Consider the following 27,188-nt stretch of genomic DNA (forward strand, 5'->3'; position numbering starts at 1 on the left):
GATGCTGATTCTGATTTGTCAATTACTGCAATATAAAAAATGTTTTATAATTAGCTAAACTATATAATTAACTGTTGTCCCAGGCAACTGATTTCCAACATAGTTTTTAATGTCTCTTGTATCACTATATCTTTCTATCTTTTTATTTTTGCTTGATCTGATCTAATAACTGCCCCTTCCATGTGTCCAGGCCTTATTACTATTAGCATACCTCATCAGAAATGGGTCAGAGCGTGTGGTCACCAGCACCAGAGAACATATCTATGACCTGCGCTCTTTGGAAAATTATCATTTTGTTGGTAAGTTTAAATGACAGCAAGATTAAAAGGTTTAAAAATAATTTTAAAAAAATACATGAAATTCGTTCTGCATTATTCATTGGGCACAAATTAGCTAAATGTTTTTTGTATTACAAATTAGCAAAAAAAGTTGTGTTTCAATAATTTGACAGTGGGTGGGTTTACATGGTGTTCTTCAATTTTGCATAATGGATCATTGAATATGCAAATGTAGATCTTTGCTTTTAAAGACTTGCTGCTTTTGTAAACATGAGATATATTTGTCATTTTGCTGCAGTTTCAGTTTGCAGGATATTAAACATCTATATAGTCTGTTATAGCCTGCTGTGCTTGCCAGATGACATTGCAATATTTTAAAATCTAGCTAATTCCATAAAAGAAAAAAGAATTTAACAATTGAGACATTCTTGACAATTCTTTTATTTTTTTGGACTCTGCGTGATTGCCATACAGGAAGTTTTACAGAAGTAATTCATTAAGTAATACACATTCTCTATGATTTTTAAAAATAAAAATTTGTATGTCTTCAGGTTCAGAATTAGGTTGGAAATGTAAATCTGATCATTATTTTACAAACATATTCTGGGTGCAGGACTTAATTATTAAGAGTTCAAATGCTTGGTTTTATAAGAAATATTGCACAAACATGTAAAATTAAAGGCTTTATCCATTTTTTAAATGACCAGATGCCTTCATTATACACGTGTTGTATTAGGTGGAGGGACATTCTCACTCTAGAGACAATTTGATTGGACAAAAATATGTATATGCTCCTGCAGACATGACGAGATTTTACATTTGAAGCATACGTAAAAAAAATCAAGGTGAATTTTTTCTGAAGGCACTGTACATTCTTTATCAAGCTATATTTGTGTTGTTTTTCATGTTTCTAATTATTTGTATGATTTGCATCAATAGCCCAATTACAGTCCCTGTACAATGTTCCCATGATCATGACAAATCTGGAAATAAATAGAATATACTATGTACTCTACATTTTTAAAGCTGTAAACTATTTGATTAGCTAGAAATTGCTCTTTGAGTGCAATATCTAAAACATGTTCTTTAATAATCCTTATACAGTAATCTCAAATTACTGGGAAACAGTCATGGAACCTCATTGGTCAAATAGTGTGAGAACCCTACCTTCATAGCCTTGTTTGAAGTGTTAGTGTCTGCTTTTTAAAGAAATGTTGTATAGATATTTAAAGCTTTGTGCCTTGTTCTAAATTTGTTTCAAACAGTCTGCTACCTTTTCAAAATCAATGTTTTGTTTTTTTTCCCCACACATCAATGTTCTTGTCTACCAAGATGATCCTTAAACATTAGCACATAAGTGACTTTGTTCTTACTTTGGTATGCAAGCCAAAAGTTTGCCTTTAACACCATTATGTTTTAGAATTCTTCTTCAGTGCATATGTAATTCGGCAAACAACATTTTGTAGCCCAACCAAAACTCCAGATCCATGCTGTAAAACTACTGAAATGTTTGTGTTTGGGGTTGCATTTTGACAGATTTTTATTACCAACAATTCCTTTCTTGTGGTGTTGACCTTACTCTGCAGAACAGTGTCTTGCTTCTAATGGAGGTTTGCAGAAACAAGAATAAATGTGTCAAGCAGTCCCATTTGACCTGATATTTCTCTTTTTTCCTAGATGAAAATGGGAAAGACCAGGGCATTAATGTACGGCAAAAGGTCAAAGAAATGGTAGAGTTTGTCCAGGATGATGACCGGTTACGTGAGGAGAGGAAGAAAGCCAAGAAGAACAAGGACAAATACATCGGAGTGGCTTCAGACAGCATGGGAGGAGGCTTCAAACAAAGTAACAGTAAGAGATACAGTGCAGAAAATTATAAAGTATTGCAAATTCGAAGTTTTCCATTTCTTTGCCATTGGGCTCTGTTGTGTGAAAGTAAAGTGAAACCTGACTGGGCATGGGCAACAATGCAGAATATCGTTATTTCAGGCACCATTTTTATTGTTTTGTTTTCTTAATTTACTGTATGTTTAAATTTATCGATGTTGAGGTTAGGGCAGGGCGATATGTCAAAAAAATTTCATCGTGAATTTGATCAAACTTATGGACAACTTATAAATGTATTCCAACATGATTTAAATTGTGTTCTTTATTAGAATGCAAGGCAACCTGGTTAGAGAATTCCAAGTTCTTTTCATTATAGGAAACAAAGGTGTGCAAGAAAAATTTCCAAATGCACCTCAGGGAGAAGTTGTCAAAAGAGGGCAAATGTAAAATACATTAAAAACTAATAAACCCAGATGTTCAGAAATAATAGAATAGGAAATCTGCAAAATAATTCTTAGCCAGTGTAGGTATTCATTTTATCTAAACCAGGTCTATCTAGAAATCAATATCTATAAATAATCATATTTATCTAGAAAGTACTCATTGTATATCAAACCATTTGTGTGTATATTCATAAACCCCTGCAGATAGAGACGTGCCCTCGAGTGGTTCACGCTGAGCAGTGCAGCAATATGAAATCATTTATCATTACAATTCAACAAGCAAAGTTTGTCAAAATGATCACTTGCCAATTGTTGGCTATAGATGCATTACACATGAAACATGTCACAGAACAAAGCAATAATTAGCGATCTATCTGAATCATCATGCAAAAGTAGCAGTGGATGTTTGATTCTCCCATATATAGCCTCTCCATGATTTGAAATGAAGCTCCCATAATTGTCGCTTTGTGTAAAAAGAAAATAAAGGAGACCATTCATCAACATGCGCATGCCGAGGCTAGTTATGGTCTTAAGCCGGTATATACCTGCATGATGGATGAAGCCGAGCTACAAGCACACTGTGTACAATCGGTCTGGGAATATTACCGCTGTTTTTTATATCAGTCTCTGTATTGAACATGCCACGTTCTTTTGGAGCATCCCACACATGTGCAGCTGATCGGCATTAAGACAAGCGCAATGAATTCTTTTTCTTTTCCTTATTCAGCCTTTTGTGGATTTACAACATATCTAACTATAGCGTTTGCAATATCTTTTTGCCAAAATCTCGATAAAAAAAAAAGTGTCAAAACACAAATTCTAATTAATCGGAAAAAACGCCCAGCCCTAGTTTCATTGTTTAGTTCATTGTGTTAGTCTATACTTTACTGTATTATGAATCATGAGCTTCTCTTTGGTCTCAGGTCAGTTTTTGGGGCCCTATTGTATCTTTAGAAACTGTGATTCACCTAAAAAGATAGCTGCTTTGTCTCAGCACTGTAGGTGTTCCGCAGGGATTTGTTTTAGGCCCTCTGAAGATTTTTCACATAGTGCTCAGCGATCCAACCAATTCCCTCTCGACTCCCTTCTTCTCACGACTGATCTTTTGATTAGAGCTGTTTTGAGTTCAGGGATGTCACTTTTTCAAACTTGTTCATTGCATCATTTGGTGAGGTTTATGATCAAGTTCATGCAGAAATAATCAGATCTCTGCTTTTTGTAATAGAACATGTTTTCTCTAGATGTGTCTAATCAAGTTCAGATGCCGTGTCCCTTGTCATGTCGTTAGTGTTGTTCCTCGACGTGTGTGGCAAGTCAGGAGATTGCACTTTGAATTTGGCACTCTGATTTCTCACTTTATTAGCTGTACTAGTTTTAAATTGCCAATTACTGATGACATGCTGCGATGGAATTGATTTAGCTGCAAAAGATCAAAAGACCATGGGGTCAGAGGGGGTAGAGAGCTCTGATTTTACCAAGTTATATTTTTAGTTTTTTGTCTGGTTTATTTTCCACAGATTTTGAAGTTTACCAAAGCATATCCTCACCCCACATTAATAGTAATATGTTGATATATCGGCCAGGCCGATATCTGGCCATTTTGGGATTGTCAGCATTTGTCAATAACTAGTATGCTCACTTGGCCAATTAACGGTAGTGATGACTTTGTCCTAGGTTAATATATTTATATATATTTGAATATCTCTTTTTGTTGAATTTTGAGTAAATATTGCATAAAACAATTGTAATTTACCATCATTAATTTGTATTATGTACTGTATATATCAATATTATATCAGCCATCAGCCACAATACAGAAAAAAACTATATTGGTTGGCCATTAGGGCTGGGTGATATGCAAGAAATATTTTCATGATATTTAAAAAAATAATTTTTGCCCCCACTGCAGAAGGATCGATTAATATTTTGAACACATTTCACTTCCACCAGTTGATTTTGCTTGAAAAATGTATTTGATTTATTGAAACATGAAAACTTAAACGAAAAACATTTATAAAATCAAATTGCAGTTTCAAACTAACCGAAGAAAAAAAAAATATTTAACCACCTCTTCAAATCCAAACATTTACCATCACCGAAATTTTTCTTCTGGCCCCAATTTGCCATCACACAATAATACTTCTATGACAACAGGTGAAAATTACCAATACAAATTGAGAACTAAATACAATTATAATGTAAACATAAAAATGATAACAATAATAATAATAACTAGGGCTGTAAATTTATTAAAAGTTTTAATAAAATTACATGACATGCTGATTAATTAAATGAATCGCTATTAATCACATACATAATATTTAGCTGAGAATGTCCCCCAAATAAACATAATTCATATAAATAATGCATAATAATTAAAATATGTTTTTTAAATATAATATGTATAATATCTATATTAAATATATAATATGGATTGAAATTCATTTTGAAATAAATTACATTATTGTGGCAGATGATAAAGCATTGATTTGACCATACAAAATTGGCTTAAGAACTTTTGTTTTATTGTCATATCATTGAAGAAGCCTACAGTTGACAGCAATCTGTTTTGCATTGAGTTTGTCAATGTGTCCAGTTCTCAAAGTGCGCATTCTTACGTTCCATCTGCGCTATTTTTAATTGTCGCTCTATTTACATGTGCAAGCCTCAGACGGACACGTTTGGACCATCTCACTGGTATACATCGTAATAACCAATACATTTTCAGGATGCTCGGTCTTGTTAAAAGTAGAGGAAACGTTGAAAATCACATCTCAAGATTTCTGTATTCTGTTGTGTTTTGCTCAACTTTTGTGCTTCTGCTTCTTCAGAGTGAGCGAATCTCATTCTATGGCTGCAATGCTTGTGAGGTTTGTTGAGGCGCGCTGCCACCTATCGATGTGGCTTGTAAAAACAGATGTACTTCAAGCTTGAAAAAGTGAGTGATCGCCACTATAAATGCTTTACGTAGGTAATGAACATTGGAAGATCTCTCTGCCCACTTGCGTCTTGAATGGTAGGAAAATCCGTACTTTTATTACAGAATTTACGTACAAGTCAGAGGGCATGATTAATTGCATAATTTTTTTAACAAATCATTTTTTATATAATTAATCACGCTAAGTTAATGTGTTAAATTGACAGCCCCTATTATAATGGAAATAATTAAACCGTTACCTCTGTGAAGTTCAACACAACACACATCATTTCTACTTTCATAAAATGTCTAGATACAGTTTACTTCACTTGGTCTGTTCTTAAACAAAAATAAAACAAAAGTTTTCTTAAATGGCATTTTCCCTGGGGCCTGGGTAGCTCAGCGAATATTGACGCTGACTACCACCCCTGGAGTGACTCCAGCCAGGTCTCCTAAGCAACCAAATTGGCCCGGTTGCTAGGGAGGGTAGAGTCACATTGAGTAATCTCCTCATGGTCACGATTAGGGGGTCTCTCTCTCAATAGGGCGCGTGGTAAGTTGTGCATGGATCGCAGAGAGTAGCATGTGTCTCCACATGCTGTGAGTCTCCGCGGTATCATGCACAACGAGTCACATGGTAAGATCCACGGATTGACTGTCTCAGAAGTGGAGGCAACTGAGACTTGTCCTCCGCCACCCAGACTGAGGTGAGTAACCGCACCACCATGAGGACTTACTAAGTAGTGGGAATTGGGCATTCCAAATTGGGTAGAAAAATGGGAATAAAACAAATATAAAAAGTTGCACTTTCCCTAAGCAACTCGTAAGGTTCTTAAATGGGTTAAATTGGGTAGATTATGCACACAATAATTTTATGAAAAAAAAACAACAACAACTTTAGTTTAATTTCATGCCTGCAAATAAAAATAAAAAAATTATTTATGGAGTAGATAATAAATAAAATTGAATAAAAGATTTAATAAAGACTGCAACGTTTTGCCACTTTTTCCCGCTTTAATTCAATGTAATAATAATGTCTTTACCCGACAGGCTTTATTTCTTTAATAATGAAATTTCTAATATATGTATTTTTTTATCTAGTTGCTAATCCATAGAATTTGTGTTACAAACCATGTCTTAGTCTAGAGATTAGTTTGTAACTGGAAAATGTTTTGTGCTATTCAGAGAACATGTAATCCATAATGCTTGTAATGCTTTAATATTTTGATTAGTATCTAAAATCAGAAGTGCATGATAACTATTGGGCTACTATTAAATATACTGTATTTGGCAACTTGCCAGCTCCATTGTTTTTCTATTTCTCAATATTGTGTCGATCATCGTCTGTCAGTGACTGTCGCAATCAGCCTCAGGATATTGTCAGATATATTCAATATCCCATTACATCGTCTTATCGCCCAGCCTTATCAACTATGTTTTTATATTTGCAAATGCATCTTATAAATGAAACAAAAATGAATGAAATGTTTAATTCATAAAATAATTTTTTAGTGTTTAACTGAAATCCCTATTAACATCCTCAGCCGGAGAACGATTTGACTTGGAATCCAAAAGTAAATGGGAGGAGGACTGGGACAAAAACAAGAGCAGCTTCCCCTTCAGTGAAAAACTCGGTGAGATTAGTGACAAAATTGGCAGCACAATTGATGACACTATCAATAAATTTCGCAAGAAGGAGAGGGAGGACACGCCAAACCATGTCAGGTACATATTGTTTTTCTTCTCTGAAATGGGCATCTTTTTATTAGGCATTCTTTTTCCTGTGGAATGACCTGAACTGAAGTAATGCATTGAAATCTATTTCATGAAATCTCTTTCTTTTCAGAATAATTTCCTTCATGCCTTAACCAGCACATTTAAAGATATCACGTTGTTCTAAACTTTCTACTGTGGAATACAAAAAAGACATGCAACCTCACCCACCTTTCATTTTTCACTGTATGGACAAAAGATGCAATGAAAGTGAATGCTCACTGAGACAAACACAACCGTCTAACATCTCCGTTTGTGTTCCAAAGAAGAAAGAAATGAATATGGGTTAAAACAACATGTGGGTTTTGCCTTACTGTTACCTTTTCCTGCAGTGACAACGAGGAGGAGAAAGTTTCACAGAACGGTCGACCTACGAAGTCAGAGTTCAATGATGAAGAGACTGTAACAACCAAGAGCATCCAGATCACACAGACCACAGACAGCATCACCTCCACCACCACCACCACCACCTCCACACGCAAACGTGGCGGTGTCCCATCCAAAACGGTTGACCTGGGCGCGGCTGCTCATTACACCGGTGGCAAAAGCAGTCCAAGTGCTGACAACACATTGGTAGAATACAGCCCTCTTATTTCATAATGCACTTCATTATAACTGTAAAGCAGATCAAACATCTGGACTAAATAGACTAAAATCAAGAACTAATGTCTGCTTGGATGAGCCATACTTGAAACAGTTGTAAAATAGTAGATATACAGAAACCTGTTGGAACAGTAGTTTCAGGAAGTAACCATATTGTGTTACTATCTATATTTTACTACTGCTAATAAAAGCAGCTAATAACATTACATCATTGTTTTAATGGACCACAGCCCATAAGATACACACACACACACACACACAGAAAGGGTTTTTGCTGTTACTTAATTTTAACATTTGTTGTCCCTATCCTGTCCCATGCAAAGCATGCTGGGAAATGGAAATACCCTCCTAGTTTCATCAATGCTACATTAATGCCAGAAAAAGTATTCATGTATTCCCAACTCAAATTAATCAAGTAAACCTCAATTTTATAAATGTAATGGATAGAACGCAATAAAATCAAGTTATGACCAAGATCCTTTTTGAGTGTGTAGTGACAGGCCAGTTAGCGATAGTTATGTTACTTGGTGGATTATGGATTTTTATTAATAATGTCATTTTTTGAACATTGTGTCTTTTATCATATTGCTGTTTCTAATATCACGTGACTAAAAACTTTCAACATAGAGCATCATAGCGTAGCTTAATGCTTTAATACATTGCTCAACTTTTTTTTTTTTTACTTTAAAGTCTTTAAATGGACAGTACTCTAAATGTATTACTAAATAAGACACAGCTTCTCTCCTGGCTTCTCTCCTGGCCTCTCTTCTAGCCATTGCTTATGTTTTAAAACATATTTTTGAAAGAGGTAATATGACTTGTGAGTTGAATGGGATGTCTTCTTTATGAAGTGATTCTGGTTGCAAATGCTAGACTTTGCTGCCACCATGTGGTAGAAGTGAGGTGTGACATTCTTCCTGTCTCATTCCAGACATTAGTCAGTCAATCATCCAACACAGGGCTGACCGATCTGTTGATGGTGGACTCTGGCTCAAGTCAGCCCATGTCTTCAGGTAAGACCTCCATCACTGTAGTCTCCACATATAACTGCTCATTGTGCTTTTTTTAAGGCAAGCATCACTATTACGTTTACTCATCATTAGGGATTAAACACCTGAGCATAAGTAATACACTTTGGCACAAAACCTGTCCCACACCGTTACATAGACATGAATGTTACCTCAAATCATGATCAGACGTTTCCTTGGCAGATGATAAAACAGGTGAAAAAATAGCATAGGCTTAGATTGAAGGAGGAACCTAAGTCATGTCTAGTTTAGTGGTGGGCGCTTTTGACATGGGCCAGTAAGAAACCCCCTGAACACCCCAGCAACCACATAGCAATACCTTGGCATCCACCCAAAACACCATTAATTGTGTCGATGAGATTTGCACAGTCAAGTACCACTCACTTATTTTCTTCATAAAATTGTAAATTGTTTGGTATTTTTACAGTAGAGAGCTCAAAAAGCATATAAAGGTAGCTTAAAAGTAAACCATAATACTCCAGTGGTCAAATCCATGTCTTTTGAAGCTATATGATAGGTGTGGGAGAGAAGAAGATCAATATTTAAGTCATTTTTGACCGTAAATGTGCACTTTCACTTTCTTATTTTGTTTTTGGCGATTCGCATTCTTTGTGCATATCGCCTTCTACTGGACAGGGAGAATAATTTATAGGAAAAAAGGAATCATACACATCTGGGATGGCCTGAGGGTGACTAAATGATGAGAGAATTTTCATTTTTGGGTGAACAATTCCTTTGTTATTTTACAGTGCAAATGTTCATTTGAGAGCTTGTGTTGTTATTGGTTTTGCCCACGATAATGGAACCTTAAGTCATGAAAATCATTGTTACACTAATAATATATATATATATATATATATGTATGTATATGTGTATATATATATTTTGTTTTTTTTACAGTTCTGAATAAGAACCAATTCTCTGTTCCCAACCCTAGAAACCTTTTAATGCCATGGCCACAGAGATCATGAACTCTTGGGGAAAGTTCTTCAGAGATGTAGACGGAGCAGTCTGAGTGCCCCAGATGGGCATGAGTGTGTGTAGGAGAGAGAGAAAGAACAGAAGATAGTGGCACAGATGCTGCTGTCCATTCATATCCTGTCACCAGCCTAACAGCTGTGCTGTGTCCGCTGGTGTGGATGCATGCGTGTAAACGTGTGTTTGCCTGTGCGTTTGAGCGTAGATTTTAGTCACACATCTGAATCGGTTGTTGTTGTTGAGTTGTCATGATACCAAAAATTCAATGGTCAATAGGTCTTGGATATTTATTGGATATTAATTTGTGATGATGGTTGGCATTATAAAATTAAGCAACATTGTAAATATTGCAATGATTTTAACGCACTTTTTATTTGGCCATTAAAGGGATAGTTCACCCCAAAATGAATATTCTGTCATAAATACCTCACCCTCATTCCAAACCCATATGACTTACTTTCTTATGCAGACCATGTTTTCAATAATATAGCTGTTGATTAGTGCCTAACTTTAAAGCAAAAAAAGTAGTCCATGTGACTTCAAGTTTTCTGAAGGCATATGTTTTTGTGAGAAACAACCTGAAAATGTCAAAGTCACATTTATTTGAAAATGTTGACTTCGTTGTGCATTTGAGCGGTATGAGTGAAGCTATGGCATGCGTGTTTACATCACAACTTTGTTGTTTTTAGCACTAAATGACGCAAGTGTGTTAAGGAGGCAGTTTTAAAAGCATCTGATTTCGACTTCAGAGCTGAGTTGGCAATTCGATTTATTTACATTAATCAGTTCAAACTGTTCGTTTCGATGCATAATTCAATGAAGAACGCTGATTCAGTGATTGCGTGTTTGTATATACAGCCCATGTACTTGCCAACAAAACTCACCGACCACTTTATTAAGAACACCTGTACACCTACTTATTCATGCGAATATCTAATCAGCCAATCATGTGGCAGCAGTGCAATGCATAAAATCATGCCAATACGGGTCAGGTCACATTAACCATCAAAATGGGGAAGAAATGTGATCTCAGTGATTTCGACTGTGGCATGATTGTTGGTGCCAGACGGGCTGGTTTAAGTATTTCTGTAACTGCTGATCTCCTGGGATTTTCACACACAATAGTCTCTAGAGTTTACTCAGAATGGTGCCAAAAACAAAAAACATCCAGTGAGTGACAGTTCTGCAGATGGAAACACCTTGTTGATGAGAATGAGGTCAACAGAGAATTGTAGTGAGCAGAATAGCATCTCAGAATGCACAACATGTCGGAACCTTGATGCGGATGGGCTACAACAGCAGAAGACCACATCGAGCACTTTATTAGGACAACAGTGTTCCTAGTAAAGTGCTCACTGAGTGTAAATTCTAAGCAATATGGTTGACACAGCAGATTTGATCACACTTGATAGTAACATCACTCAAGTGCTAAATTGAGTCTGTACTATCATTGATACTGTAGCAATACTTTTATTGTTATTTATAAATTTTTTCAATTTTAGTGGCCGAAGTACAGGTACTTTTAACTTCCCTTTGTGAGTGTATTCACACTATTAGTAATATAAAAGGCACAGGTAACCCAGAATTGAAAATTCTATCATCATTTACTCAACGTGGTGTTGGTCCATGCCAGTATGACTTACTTTCTTGCATGGTCCCAATATTCAGTCCTAACATTCTGCCTATCATCTCCTTTTGTTTTCCACGGAAGAATATCATCAGATTTTGGAACAAAATTAGGGCCATTAAATTACAGAATTTTCCTTTTTGGTTAAATGATGCCTTTAATGTCAATAGTAACTGTTTTATGTGTGCATTTCTCAATTGAGTATAATAATCAATAATTTTCAGAATTGGATAATTGCTTTCTGAAGAGTGTAGATGTGTCATTTAAGCATATTGATGGTTTCCAGGTGGAAGCTCAGACATCATTGGTGACTTTGCAGATTTTTCATCACCTGCTGCCTCTGCCAGTCTCCCATCAGCTGCTGGTATGTGTGATCTACTGCACATCTTTAAGAGCATGTTCAATTGAACATCATGCACAATACACAAATGTATACAGTCCAAAATGTACTTTTTTGACTGTTAAATTGGGAAGAATTATCGGCCATAAAAAGGTCTTCCGTGCTATAAAACTCTCACTAAAAATGTCCAAATAGTTATGTAGCTGCTTGTCTCCAAACATAACTGTACAAAATTGTGCATTGGGTTGTTTAAGTAACAACTTCTTAAACTAGCAAATTCCCTTTCAGGGCAAGTCAGTTTGCCATCTTGGCTGCCATCTTGGGAACGCTCCCTGGCAGCTATTTTCTATGGATACAAGCAGCATAAAAGTACAGCTTCTATCTATTTAAATGGGGAAAGACAGAAATTTCCTAATTGGTTGCTCAAGATTATATCTAAAAATAAAAATGAATTGTATTATATATTTTTCAGGCTGGTTCAGCTAATGCGCTTTCGCGTTCTAAGGGTAACTCTCTGTATCTGAAATTTGATTTGCTCTTTTACCTGTAAGTTGCGACCTTTTTAACCCGCCATATTTGGTGTTCTAATTTCATTCATTTTAATACAAGTGCTCCATCTCTGGCTCTATAGTCCCTGAAACTAGTCAATCTCCCTTTGAAACGGAGTATCTGGTAGACTCATGGAGTGCTAGCGTTACGACAATAAAAGAAAAAAACCTGATCACTTGTACTTTTACTTAATTACATTTCCAAAGAAAAATATTACTTTTTACTTCTTAAATTTTTTGTATTTATTTTGTTATTTAGTTAATTTTTCACGTTGTTTTTAGCAACAAATGATGCAAGAGTGTTAAGTAGGCAGTTTTAATACAGGGTTCCCACACGTCCTTGAAAGCCTGGAATTTTCAGTTTTCTTGCAGTTTTCTAGTCATGGAAAATTGGAAAAATACCTAAATGTCCTGGAAAATAATTATTTGTCCTAGAATATATATATATATATATATATATATATATATATATATATATACACACACAGTGGATCTAAAAAGTCTACACACCCCTGTTAAAATGACAGGATTTTGTGATGTAAAAGAATGAGACAAAGATAAATCATGTCAGAACTTTTTCCACTTTTAATGTGACCTATAATGTGAACAAGTAAATTGAAAAACAAACTGAAATCTTTGTGGGGGGAAAATTACAATTAAAAACCTTACAATAACCTGGTTGCATATGTGTGCACACCCTCTTATAACTGGGGATGTGGCTGTGTTCAGAATTAACCAATCGCATTCAAACTCATGTTAAATAGAAGTCATTACACAACTGCCATCATTTAAAGTGACTCTGATTAATCACAAATAAAGTTCAGCTGTTCTAGTAGGATTTTGCTGACATTTTCTTAGTTGCATCTCAGAGCAAATGCCATGGTACGCAGAGAGCTTCCAAAGCATCAGAGGGATCTCATTGTTGAAAGATATCAGTCAGGAGAAGGGTACAAAAGAATTTCCAAAGCATTAGATATACCATGGAACACAGTGAAGACAATCATCATCAAGTGGAGAAAATATGGCACAACAGAGACATTACCAAGAACTGGATGTCCCTCCAAAATTGATGAAAATAACGAGATGAAAACTGGTCAGGGAGGCTTCCAAGAGGCCTACAGCAACATTAAAGGAACTGCAGGAATTTCTGGCAAGTACTGGCTGTGTGCTACATGTGACAACAATCTCCTGTATTCTTCATATGAATGGGCTATGGGGTAGGGTGGCAAGACGGACGCCATTTCTTAGAAAGAAAAACATCCAAGCCCGGCTGAAGTTTGCAAAAACAAACATCAAGTCCCAAAAACATGTGGGAAAATGTGTTGTGGTCTGATGAAACCAAGGTTGAACTTTTTGGCCATAATTCCAAAAGGTATGTTTGGTGCAAAAACAACACTGCACATCACCCAAAGAACACCATACCCACGGTGAAGCATGGTGGTGGCAGCATCATGCTTTGGGGCTGTTTCTTCAGCTGGAACCGGGGCCTTAGTCAGGGTGGAGGGAATTATGAACAGTTCCAAATACCAGGCAATTTTGGCACAAAACCTTCAGGCGTCCATTAGAAAGATGAAGAGGAAGTTCACCTTTCAGCACGACAAAGACCCAAAGCACACATCCAAATCCACAAAAGCATGCCTTCTCCAGAAGAAGATTAACGTTTTGGAATGGCCCAGCCAGAGCCCAGACCTGAATCCAATTGAACATCTGTGGGGGTGATCTGAAGAGGGCTGTGCTCAGGAGATGTCCTCTCAATCTGACAGATTTGGAACGCTTTTGCAAAGAAGAATGGGCAAATATTGCCACGTCAAGATGTGCCATGCTAATAGACTCCTACCCAAAAATACTGAGTGCTGTAATAAAATCAAAAGGTGCTTCAACAAAGTATTAGTTTAAGGGTGTGCACACTTATGCAACCAGGTTATTGAGTTTTTTATTTATTTATTTTTTCAAAGATTTCAGTTTGTTTTTCAATTGAATTGTTCATGTTATAGGTCACATTAAAGGTGGAAAAAAGTTCTGACATGATTTATCTTTGTCTCATTCTTTTACATCACAAAATCCTGTCATTTTAACAGGGGTGTGTAGACGTTTTATATCCACTGTGTGTGTATATGTGTGTGTGTATATATATATATATATAATTCATTTTGTCCCAATTTGGAATGCCCTGTTCCCAGTGGGCTCTAAGTCCTCGTGGTGGCAGAGACCTGGCTGGAGTCACTCAGCATGACCTGGAATTAAAATTGTGACTCCAGGGGTGGTAGTCAGTGTAAATACTTGCTGAGCTACCCAGACCCCCTTGAAAATATTTTAGTTTAGTTGAACTGTTTGACTGTGTTGCTAACAAGGTGTTTGTTACATGGACAAAAACATCGTAACAATTGGGAGTCGGAATGGGAGTCAAATACACAAATTTGTATAGTTTTGTCATTTCTGCAGCTGCGCATTGTGAAACAATGCAAACAATTAACTGTCATGAATGAATCCCTTTCACATACTTTTTCTGCTCATCTCCATCAAGTCAAGTAATTTTTATTTGTATAGCACTTTTCTGCTTTGCTCTGACGAAATTGTTTTGTATTGTTGTATTGATATTGTACAAAATACAAATTTCTCTGTTACTACGTTGCTGTTGTATTAACCACAAAGTCTACAGTTGAAGGAGAACAACTTTCTCAAAATCTTTATTCAAGTCGAGTCGCTTCCCACCTGTGATGCACGACACAGCGGGCAAAGGTTTCAGAGTTCCACACCACCTCTGGTGGTTTCAAGTTTCAAATATAAAAGGTCTTTATAATTAAATGTGTTAATGTGTCATTTCTGCACAAAAAAAATCTAGATTTCTTGAAAATGTAAATGCTCAAAATTCAATAAGAGTTTCTCATACACTTTACCTTCCTCTATAAGAAAAGATCACAAACTAATAAACCTTAAATTGTTGGCTACATTCATGTTGATCATGTGCAGGACAAGCAATAGAACTGAACAGAAAACTCCTTTATAACATGCAAGGGGCAGCTGTGGTATGTGAATGTGTGTGTGTGTATATATATATATATATAATTTGTTTATTGTTATTATAATTATATAATCGTTATTGTCTCTTTAAGAGTTGCCGAAGTTCAATGAGCATCTCACATCTGTGCTGTATAAATAATTAACATTTATTTTTACTTTTTGATCAACGACTGATTGTAAAGAACAGAAAGAATATTATAAAGACACAAAAAATTTTCAATTTTGCAGGTATTCCAGTATTTACATTTCTAAAAGCAAAATTCAAGCAATTTATTGCACTTTGTCAGTTTTTTCTACCCTATTTACAGAGTTCGCACAAAGGTTTTAATGTTTGACTGTTCATTTCATTTATGATCACATGGACAAAAAAGTAATGTTGCAAATTTCAAAATATCAAACTTTGCCCCATTTGGTTCGACATTAATATATAGTATGCAAGTGTCGGAAACAGTGAATTAACAAATAGGTTATCCAACCAAATTGCACTCTTTAATTTAATTTTTTTGACACAATAAAATGTGCACATTTGATGTATTCTGCTCAGTGCCATAGATGGGTTTTTTTTTTTTTTTAAGTGTTTACATCAAGCTAGCCAGCAAATATTCAATCAGTATAGTCATTTTCTATAAAAAAAGAAAAACTCCTGTAAAGTTATAAATTTAACCGAGGCTGATTGAAGAGCCATAGACATAGACAAGCTTTATATTTTCATAATTATCTTTTTTTGTTTTTGGCAACACGTTTCATCTATTCTAATTATTTCTGTTTTTGTTCCTCGTTTATTAACAAATATGATAGAATATGAACCAATAATTTCACAACTTTTACAGTTTAAAGTTATATTAAACTCCACAAAAACCTATTATTACAATAAATGCTTGGTCATTGTTTAGTGGAGTGAATTAACACCAGATGATGTTTTTCTGTCCATCATTAGATCATGATTCGTGTCTTTTGAATCCGTTCAAAAGATTAGTTCATATTTGTTCACCAATTCATTAAGTGACCATTTTTGTAAATCAATTTTGTAGGTTGAAGCAAATGAACGTCTTTTCTGTGTTTGAGTGAGTCATTAAACCATTGATTTAGCACCGAGTCATTCACGATCTGAATGAGTCTAATTATGATTCAAATGTGTCCACAAATCTAATAAGAGTCTTCAGTAGAGTATAAGTATTTCCCCACAAATGACAACAAAGCATACATATCATTTTGTTGACTGCTGTACATGCCTGTCAAGCTATATAAAAAGAAAACGATATTAGCTTAAAAAGTTTCAATTACACCCTGATGTCATTATAAAATCAGCAGTCATTTTTACTCATTCATCCAGCCCCTTTCTCTCCTTTTTAAACAAGATTACTTTACTAAACAAACTATTTTCTACCTCTCATTCAGTTGGTCAACAGATGTTTATCCTCGCTTCTACATCCTAGATTAAAACTCCAGTGACTGGTTCATTGAAGGACCATTCAGTGGGTCAAACCAATGGGATGCTCCTTGTCAACATGCGCTAGAATGCTATTGGCTTGTGCTAAAGTCAGTCTTTTTAGGCAAGAAAAGCCACCAAACTAGTGCAGTGCTGCCACTGTTTAAAGAGCACACAATGGAAGATTACACACTTGCGTGCAGATTGTAAAATCCCATAGTTTTAGATGAGATTAAATGTAGGGGGGCTGAAGCCCTCCTAAGTAGGGTCGAGCAACACCTATGGCACAATGTAATGTCAATTCTTTTTTTTTTTTTACTTTCACTTTGTGTGTGTTTTTTGCTAGACTTTTCATTAAGTAAACGTTTCACTTATTATCCATACTTTTTACACCCCTGAATAAAAGTAATCCGCTAAAAATGACCATTTACTTTACTGATTTCTTCATTGAAGAGAAATCACATTACTAATTACCTTTCTTTCAAGTTATTTTCTAAAACACTTTTCTGCTCAACAAATTCAAAATAAAGTCTATATTTCCTCCTTGTTTATTGTTGCACACCTATCATACACTCGGCACCACTCATGTTTCCCTTACAATGACTTATTCGGAGGCACATATACCCTTCAGCTGTCAGAAACGCAAACAGAAATGCATATGTGCGTAATTCATATTTAAAATGAATTTGACATAAATAATTTTATAATCATTTTAGAAATCTGTGTAACTTTAGAAATGTACTTTTATTGAAAGTAAAAGCCAGTAACTATAATCTAATCACAATCACTTTAAATGTAATGTTTACACTACTGTTTTGAGTAAAAAAAGTAATTAGATTATAGTAACAAATTTCTTAAGTGTTAAATATATTACATCTAACACTGACAGCCACTGAGCTTTTCTTTAGTACACTGTTTCAGTATCCTTGAATTGATATGTATATTAATTATTATTGTTAATGCCAAGAACATCCTACACAGTGTATTACATGAAACAAATAGTAAGAGAAACTATTATAAAAGCTTGTACATCAAGAATAATTGAACCAATAATAATTGATAATGAACAAGTATCTGTAGATTTGTTCTTAGTCAATTATTAATCAATGATTAATCAACTTATCAGATGTTTTACATCTTGTCATGTTGTACTATATCATGTAATGTAACACATTTCATAACATATAGTAGTAGAGCATTGTGAAAAAATTGTTGCAATATTAAGTGAAGATAAAACTGTTCGAAAAGCAGTAAAATTGTTCAAATAAAGAAAGTACAATTATATTAAAAGAATAAAATACATGTTAACTGGTAAGAGGTAGAAGATAGCAAGGCGCCCTAAAATGCTGTCGATTGTGACTGTCGTCACTTCTAACTAATAATACACCCCCAGTATAAACTCCCATCCTCAACACTGATTGACAGGTGTCTGTGTAAGGCATTGGAAATGCAAGTGCAAAGGGATAAGGGAATTGCGATTCTATTTAAGTTTTGGCAGGCTCCATACAGGACGCAGATTAAGTGAAATGGCAAATGAGGTAATTGCTTTAATTGCCATTTCAATATGACAGGGTTATTACCATGAAGACACAGTAAATGCAATTGGCATATTTGGCATACATTGTATGTTCGTGTAAACGAAAATGCAAATGGTAATACGAAATTTACAATTGCGTTTGGATTGTCACAATTTATGCATCCACAAATAGAAAACACGATTGCAAGTACAATTTGTTTTGAAAATAGTCCAGAATATACTTCCATTGATCAGACTTTCATTCTTATAATGCCATTTAATCCTTGTAAATGCTGACCATCATTACTGAACTGAGTGTCAACTTTGGACCCTTCATCCGTACATTTTTCTTATTTGCCAATTAGAATACTAATGATAACTAGGGCAGAATTTATAGGGAGAAATAGGTTGGCTAGGGTTGACCTTCCATCATCCTTTTGCATCTCTAGGCCCCAGCTGAATGCAGAAAGTGCGGGACTTTACTGGTGTGCAGTAGAATGACAGTGTTGTTGGCTTGTCTGAAATGTGATTGGAGTAGCAGCGCACACGCGCACAGTGAAATATTGATGAGTGACTGAGGAGTCCAGATGGAGCAACTACCTGCTGAGTGTTATGAGGACAGACACATGTCAGCTCCCATCATTTAAGCCCCATCTCCCCTAACAGAGACACACTCTTAAGAGCAGTTTGTGTGTGTGTGTGTCCAGTTATAGTGCTTATGAACAGTCATACAGCAACAGTGGAATAACCTTGTCTGTAGCATTATCTGTTTTACAGTATAAAGTGCACTTCAAATGTAAAGTTTTCTCTGTTCGGGTTCTCTTTCTCTTCAGGTTCACTGTCCACTGGTAATGGTGAGTTTGGTGACTGGAACGCCTTTGCCTTCACCAGTCCTCCATCCTCTGCTGCTCCATCTGCCATCTCAGACCTGTTCAGTGATGTGTCCTCTCCAACCGCACCCACATCCACCCAACCACCTTCCGCTGACCTCTTTGACCTGATGAGCCCCAACAACAGCAGCCTCAGTGCATCCCAAAGCATGACCTTCAGCATGTGCCCGCAGACTGCAGCCATGCCAATGTCCAGATCACAGGTAAACAGACACAGCTCTCAATTGATTTCCTACACCAGAATAAAAGCGTTGAATCAATTTGGAGTTCAGACCATGGCTTGAGCTAATTGGATGAGTGTCCAGTTCTGTGCCTCAGGGAACTCCATGGGACTTATAAGCAGATTTAAAATTAATGCATCTTTTAAGGTTTAAGGTGCTTTTATATTAGTGACTTAAGTCAGTTTTATGACAGAGTTCAGTTCATTTGGTTGGTGTGGAAGCTGTTTTCAGAATTCAGGTGCACACCAGCGAACCACACCTAAGTCCACTTGAAACTGTGATCTGGGATCTCCACATTTGGACTCCAGTACAGTGCACAGTTGATATGAACACAATCTATTCACTCATTTAAGTGAACCTCTGTTGATGACGCATAATTTCTTAACAGTAAGGCCTTTTCACACCCAGCCCAAATTTTCAGTGCAAATGTTCATTGCGAACAAGCTTTTGAATTGGAACAATAGATTCCTATGGAGGTATTCACACCGGGCCCGACAAATCGTCCATGACAATCCTAATGTAGGAGTGCAGTCTGATACAAATTGTCACAGACCTAGAACTCTTTTCAACACTATAAATGCTGTCGATAATCCGCCTATCTGAAATTATACTTCTGACTCTACAGATATGTGTGAAAGCTTCTGTCAATTCATTGTTGATAAGATAAGGAAAATTAGACAAAATATTAGTCCAACATCCTATGATCCTGCTGTGTGTTCAAACTATCTTGGTATTTTTAGTAATTTTAATGCGGTTTCCATTCCGTTTTTACAGGAGACTGTTAAACAACTTAAGCCTACGGGGTCTTCATGTGATGTCATCCCCCATGTTTTCTTAAACAAGTTTTTGATGTGGTTGGGCCCACTCTTCTAGTTTTTATCAATACGTGCCTGGAATCAGGAATTGTACCTGACGATTTGAAACATGCTACTGTTAAACCCCTTTTTAAAAAATCTGAATCTGGATCCTACAATATTATCAAATTTTAGGCCCATCTCAAATATTTCATTTTTATCCAAAATTCTGGAGAAAGTGGTTCTTCACCAATTGCAGAGCTTCTTGGTTGACAACAAGGTCTTCGATATATTTCAATCAGGTTTTAGAAAACTTCATTCGACTGAGACGGCACTTGTAAATGTTTTAAATTATGTCTTAATAGCCACTGATTCTGGTGACTCGGTTGTCCTGGTTCTTTTAGATTTAAGTGCTGCATTCGATACAGTTGACCATGATATCCTTCTTTCTCGGTTAGAGCATGTTGTGGGCATTAGAGGCACTGCCCTTAGTTGGTTCCAATCATATCTTAAAAATAGAAGTTTTACTGTAAACATAGGAAAATTCCATGCAAGTGTTGCTCCCCTGACTTGTGGGGACCCCCAAGGCTCTATTTTGGCCCCCATACTGTTTTCTCTTTATATGCTTCGCTTAGGATCAAATTTTAAAAAACATGGCTTGAATTATCACTGCTATGCAGATGATACACAAATGTATCTGCCCCTGAAGCATAAAAACGGCTTAGATGTTAAGGCCTGGATGTCTATACGTTTCTTAAATTTAAATGAAATTATTGTGTTTTGGCTCTTCAGAATCCCCTAAAACTTCTCATTTAAATTTTGGTGTCTTTTCGTCTTCGGTTAAAACTTGTGTGAAAAATTTGGGGGTCTTTTTTTGATAGTGCCCTTAAATTTGACAAGCAAATAAAATCCAGTTTTTACCAACTAAGAATACTTGCTAAAGTGAAGTCCTTTCTGTCAATCAAACACTTTGAAACAGCGATACATGCTTTTATCACTTTTAGACTGGACTATTGTAATTCCCTATATTTGGAAATAAACAATTCTTCCATATCTAGATTACAGATTATTCAAAATGCAGCAGCGAGAGCACATTACTCCTGTGTTCGTGTCTTAACATTGGCTTCTCGAATTGATTTTAAAGTGCTCTTGCTAGTATTTCAATCCTTAAATGGCCAAGCCCCTATCTCTCCGATCTTTTGTGTGAACACCGTCCAGGAAGAGCTTTTAGGTCCGCCAACCAGAGTTTATTAACCGTTCCTAAGTCGAAGCTAAAATATAGGGGCGATCAAGCATTCGCCATAGCCGCACCTAAACTTTGGAACACCTTACCGACTTCTATCAGAACTGCGCCAGCACTACATATTTTTAAATCGAAGTTAAAACACATATTTTCTCTCTAGCCTACAACTTGTGATGTTCTCTGTTGTTTTATTGGGTATATATTACTATGTTTTATTGTGGGTATTTATTATATTTAAAATGTTCTTGCGAACACATTGTACAACTGTTATTGTTTTTAAATTGTACTATATAAATAAAATTTCATTAAATTTAAATGCGACAGCGTTACAAAAATCTGGAGAGGAGGGTGCTATTATGGCAAGGAATTGCAAATATTTAAAAAGTTAACATGTGCCAAATTATAAAAGGCCAATAAATGATTTAAGATTAATAATTTGTTATGTACCAAGTTAGAGGGTCCACGGTATAATTAGAATTGCTTCCATACATGTAAGCCAAATTAACATTATAATTTAAATATACCCAAATGAATCGGAATCGAAAGCTTGTTAATATAACTCAAATCAGGAAATCTGTATCAATACGCAGCCATATGCACTATATATATATATATATATATATATATATATATATATATATATATATATATATATATATAAGATTATTATTATTATTATTATTTTATTTTATTACAAAAAATTATCTGTGAATTACAGTAATTTATTAATTACTCTTCTTGTTCCAGACATTAGGGGGTCCATTGTTGGCCCAGCAGATGGGACAACAGAAGTCAGGGGGGAAGCTATCAATGCCTGCCACCTGGTCAGACCCAAGCGTGAATATCAACCTGGATTTCCTGTCTGCAGGCCTGAACCCTCCCAAGCCTACACAGCCCACACTCAATACCATGATGCAGCAAGGTTAAAGAACGTCTCCTTTATAAACTATTTATTCAAACATGAAGTGCTGAAACCCCATTGTTTTTGTTAGGATTTTTATTATTATTATTAATATGCCATAAAACTGATCATGCAGACCAAACCATAAGGTCTAAAAACATGAAACTTTGTACCCGGCTGGCTATACATACGCATGGACACCAGTGGGGTGCACTAGAGTGAACAAAACAAGAACATTGTACATTTTGGGCCACAACTCCTGAACCGTATGTTACAGGCATGTATAATTGGAATCCTTGGCTCAAGTCGAACAAAATGTAATTTCTGTCATGATTTAATTATTTATTTATTGTAATTTCAATTTTTTTTGGTAAAACCTACTTTTGCGAACTAGTCCTAGGCCATTTGACCGATCAGAACCAAACCAAAGCAGAAAGTATCTCTGGAAGCCCAATATCAATATTTATCACAAAAAAAATAATAATTTTGATTACATTTCACAAATGCGCACTAAAACTTAGTTGTGGGTTTTTCCACCTTTATCTAAATGGTTATAACTCTTGAACTGAATGAGATGTTTTCTCCAAACTTGAGAAACTTATGTACAGGGTCATTCTGAGGACACATGAAAACAAATTGCCTGCCTTGTCAATTGGGTAGTGCTATAACAATGAAAAACCTGTAAATAACTGTAACTATGGAAGCATTGGTCCGATCAACTTGAAATTTTGCATGCAGGGTCTTTGTCCAAAGTGGCATCAAGGTATTTGAGGATAGTTGCACATCTTCAAAAACATGGCCACCATCGACCAATAAACCTTCAGCAGCTTTTTTTGAAATGGTTAAAAAAGGCAGATCAGAACGAAACTTGGTGGGCCTATTTGTCTCTTGGTCCAAGAGGTCTGCGAAAAAGAAAGAAATTGACCACTGGGAGCCGATATCACATACATGTAAATACTGCTGTTTTTCTGACAGACACACGTTATTCATATCACATGATAGATCCTCATTTTGAACAAGCTTGCCTCAAGAACCATTGGTGTCAATCGAATCGTTCGTTAAATATTTTAGATTGTTTAAAAAACCTACTAGGCTGTCCACAAAAAAATCTGTGGACTGCCTAGATCTATAATTATCACAAAAAATATATATATATTTTGCTTGGCTATTGCTGTGTAATTTATAAATATGGATGTGGCCTTGTTCACCCATAAGCCTATAACTCTTAAAAGAAATCTTTATTCATCTAATTTAGTATGCATATGCAATACATGGTTCTGAAGAAGCATGCAACCTTTGGTGGAGATTGGACAGTAGGTGGTGCTATAACAGTCAGAAATGTTAAACACACTAAATCTCTATGGTTATTTACCTGATACTGCTGAAAATTATATTGCTTTGTTTTTACGGGCTATCTGAATAATGATTTATATCTTGCAGCACATGCATTTAAAGGCCCTATGCCACTTGAGCCCCAATAATTGATGCTTGCAGCCATTGATAGTCTCATGGCAAGAAGTTTTGATTGTCTATCTTAACATAGAATCTCAGTCATAAGCAGTATCACATATTATTTCATAATGTCAAGAGTGATTATCTAGATATATTCACCATAATGGCAGAATTTTACATGCAACAAATCTGATTTGTTTTGTTTCTTATTTAGGTGTCCAGCCACCCTTGAACATGGTCACGCAGAATTTTGCTGGAATTACACTCAACGCCCAACCCTCAGCACTTCCTGCCAGAGCAGGAATTAACCCCATGATATCCGGAGGGACCTCTGGCATGGGAATGCCTCCTGCTATGGCAACGGGCACCATGGGAATAGGCTCTATGAGTATTGGAGGAATTCCCGTCAGTCAAGGACTAATAGGCAAGAACATGGCACCCACTGGCATACCCCTTCAAGGTGCCCTTGGCATGCCTAGCATGGGCATTTGCCATGGTATAAATCCCACCATGGTGCAACCTAAACAAGATGCCTTTGCAAACTTTGGCAACTTTGGGAAATGAAAGGCGTTTCACTCCAAGGGGGTTCTCAGTTCCAAATAAACCTTCGAGAAAGAAGGAGCTGCATCCAGTAAAATGGACAAAACTAGCCAGTGTCATGACTGTTCAATCATCTGTCCTGATACATTTAACAGAAAACATAAATCTGCTTTTCTTTTGTGTGGGGTAGGTGATTGAAGGGTGGAATGTTTTTGTAAATTGTGCAAACAAAGCATATTATGTACTTTTAAAAAAGATGGCCGTGTCCTGTGCAGTTTGGTACAATTTCCACTGTTTTAAAATCAGAAACCGCATACACATTATGTATTTCGTCATGCCCCCTTTCACCTTTTAAATACGATTGAGTTCAGAAATTACCTAATAATTTACATTATTCATGTTGTGATAGAGACGGCGAGGGTTTGACCCTTTTTGGTTGCTGTTTTTATTTTCATTTTGAATTATTACAGATACACTGCCCTTGATTCCATTATCACTCCAACAATCTGCATTTGCAATCTTTGGCTTTTACAGCAAGTCAGAAAATATGGTCAGCATTTATACAGACTATATCTGTACTAGGTATACTTTCAAGACTTTTGTGTAGCAAGCTGCCTGACGATAAATCGAAGTGTGTCTGAAGATGCATTGGGTGCCTTTTTATATGGAAGTTATCTACGTAAAGCTAGTAAACAATATTTGATGAATTGCCATCTTCCAACAATCAAGAGATGTCACTCCAAAACTGTTACTACTGAAGAGAAAAGGTGTGTTACATAAAAAGCGTAAGCCATTTACAGTCTTGGCAGTATGGCAGAGGATAGGGAATCTTATTGTGAAGATTACTGTGAGTAACTTGGGTGAGAACAGAGGTCTGATTCTAATATTTATCGACTTAAGCCACACAAATGCATTTGTCGGTGGTAGCAGGAGCTGTTACACATTTCCAGCAACTACTTGAATTGGTGTTTTTGATGCCTCATAATAACCATCATATCTGTTAGTGCTTTCTTGCATGAATGTTGTGTCTAAAGTTTATTGTCTCAAGCATTGTTCCGGGTCAGTGTTACTTTTATGAAATGTCTGTCGCAAGATTGCAAGTTGGCTACGGAATAACTGAAGGCATTGTGAACCCAAAGTGAATAGTACGGTCACTTTGAATTACATTTTTTATATTGTTGTTTTGGTTTTGTCCATTTTTCCATATGCTGCTTTACACAAACAGGGAGGGGCCTTCATCAGGCACTAAGGCATTATATTCAGAATGACCAAATCTTTATTTTATTACTATTTAGATTTATTCCATAGTGGTTTAGTGTCTTATTTTAATACTTAAAATTATACAGAGAGATCCTCTGCATTTAAATGTTGTTTTAGACATGGACAAATTATTGAGTAAACACTTATTAGTTTCTGCCAAATGTAAAGAGAACATGAGATCAAGCACCTCTTTCATTCTAGTTTCTTTTCGTAAATCTTTTTATGATTTTATTGTACTCAGAAACTTTGTTTAACATTAAACAATTTCATCAAATCTAACTGTATTTTATTGTCACTTTTAAGCATTAATTAGTGGACGAGAGGACTTCACTCGAAGTAGTGGATGGTTATGATTGAGGACCATCATGGACCTCTATTCTATTGCCACTGGAGACCTGATGCACATTCTGTTGCCACATTTTACACGAAGTGCTTGACCTAAGCAAATGGCATTGGCCAATGAAGTGCCAATAATGAGGTATTATTTATATGTACATTTTATCACTAATTTCCATGGCTTGTTTATGATTGGGTGATTCTCAAAAAATTTTGACTTTTCAACTTTGAACATCAGTTCTTGCCCATAAAAGCTGAGGTTAAACATTATTCTTATATCTTGACATTATTTTTATTCATAAAGGACAACTTAACTGTTGTTCTTTATTTTAGTTTTACATTTTACAAATGATGCAAGGGTTGTAACACCAGTGAAAAGTTGAAGTGAATTTTCAAAGATGCGTCACAAAACATACACCACTGATCAGATTAATTTCATAACTCTTGTTTTTCATTAAGAATCTTTTACATGAACGTTAAACAGTAGAACACCAATGACATTTAAATGAACCGTGTGAAAAAAGATACAGTTCAAATGTAAATTAAGAACTTTTTCAACATGGTGGGGAAATCACTATATGCACATTTGAGCAGCCTCTGAACTTTGACCTCTGAAGTTCTCTTCCACAATTTATTTTCTTTTTTTCAAAATACAAGTTTTTAACATTGATAACACCTATGACATGATAACATCAACATTCTTTTTAAGTTATTACTTCCTTTATTTTTGCACACTTGTTAGCCATGTAGTATTGCTTGAGCTGAGAAAACAAAAGGAGTAAAAATAAATGCATAAATAACTGTAAATGTCATAGAAGGGGTGTACCAGAAGAAGAGGACAAGGTTTTTTCAGGCAATTGCCAAATTGAAATTATTTTCTATAAAATGTGTGAAACAATACATTAGCCAAACAATTTCATGTAATTTAATAAAAGGTTAAGTTATAGAAAGATGCCTTTTAAATGGATTTCTTGACCTTTTGAAGCCTCTTTCATGACTAAAAAGTCTTTGATAAAGACCCAATTATTATAAGGATGTTAAAGATGATTTTATAGAGATATTTCTAGTCAATGGAATATTTCATAGATGAACATAACTAGAAATGACCTTGCACTGAGGGGAATCTTCCATCTGGCTATTGTTTCATAAAGCCCAGATTGGTGGAATGTTGCAGTGATGGTTGCCCTTCTGCAAGTTTCTCCCATCTCCACAAATGATCTTTG

The 27,188-nt window shown here is 35.7% G+C and overlaps 1 protein-coding gene across 3 annotated transcripts in view; it reads left to right on the top strand.

Annotated features, from left to right (window-relative positions):
- The window catches only part of LOC127628242 (clathrin interactor 1-like), a 51,609-nt gene extending 25,494 nt beyond the window's left edge, over positions 1-26,115 (top strand). For all 3 annotated transcript variants that reach the window (XM_052105020.1, XM_052105021.1, XM_052105022.1), the window contains 9 exons: positions 191-299; positions 1,956-2,129; positions 7,010-7,190; positions 7,571-7,811; positions 8,773-8,854; positions 11,761-11,838; positions 19,162-19,421; positions 22,224-22,398; positions 24,044-26,115. In XM_052105020.1, coding sequence (XP_051960980.1) covers positions 191-299; positions 1,956-2,129; positions 7,010-7,190; positions 7,571-7,811; positions 8,773-8,854; positions 11,761-11,838; positions 19,162-19,421; positions 22,224-22,398; positions 24,044-24,393 — 1,650 coding nt within the window. In that variant the 3' untranslated portion in view covers positions 24,394-26,115. The remainder of the gene's footprint in view (positions 1-190; positions 300-1,955; positions 2,130-7,009; positions 7,191-7,570; positions 7,812-8,772; positions 8,855-11,760; positions 11,839-19,161; positions 19,422-22,223; positions 22,399-24,043) is intronic.
- The last annotated feature ends 1,073 nt before the right edge of the window (positions 26,116-27,188 follow it).

The sequence above is a fragment of the Xyrauchen texanus genome, chromosome 34, assembly GCF_025860055.1.
Source record: "Xyrauchen texanus isolate HMW12.3.18 chromosome 34, RBS_HiC_50CHRs, whole genome shotgun sequence".
Lineage (NCBI taxonomy): Eukaryota > Metazoa > Chordata > Actinopteri > Cypriniformes > Catostomidae > Xyrauchen > Xyrauchen texanus.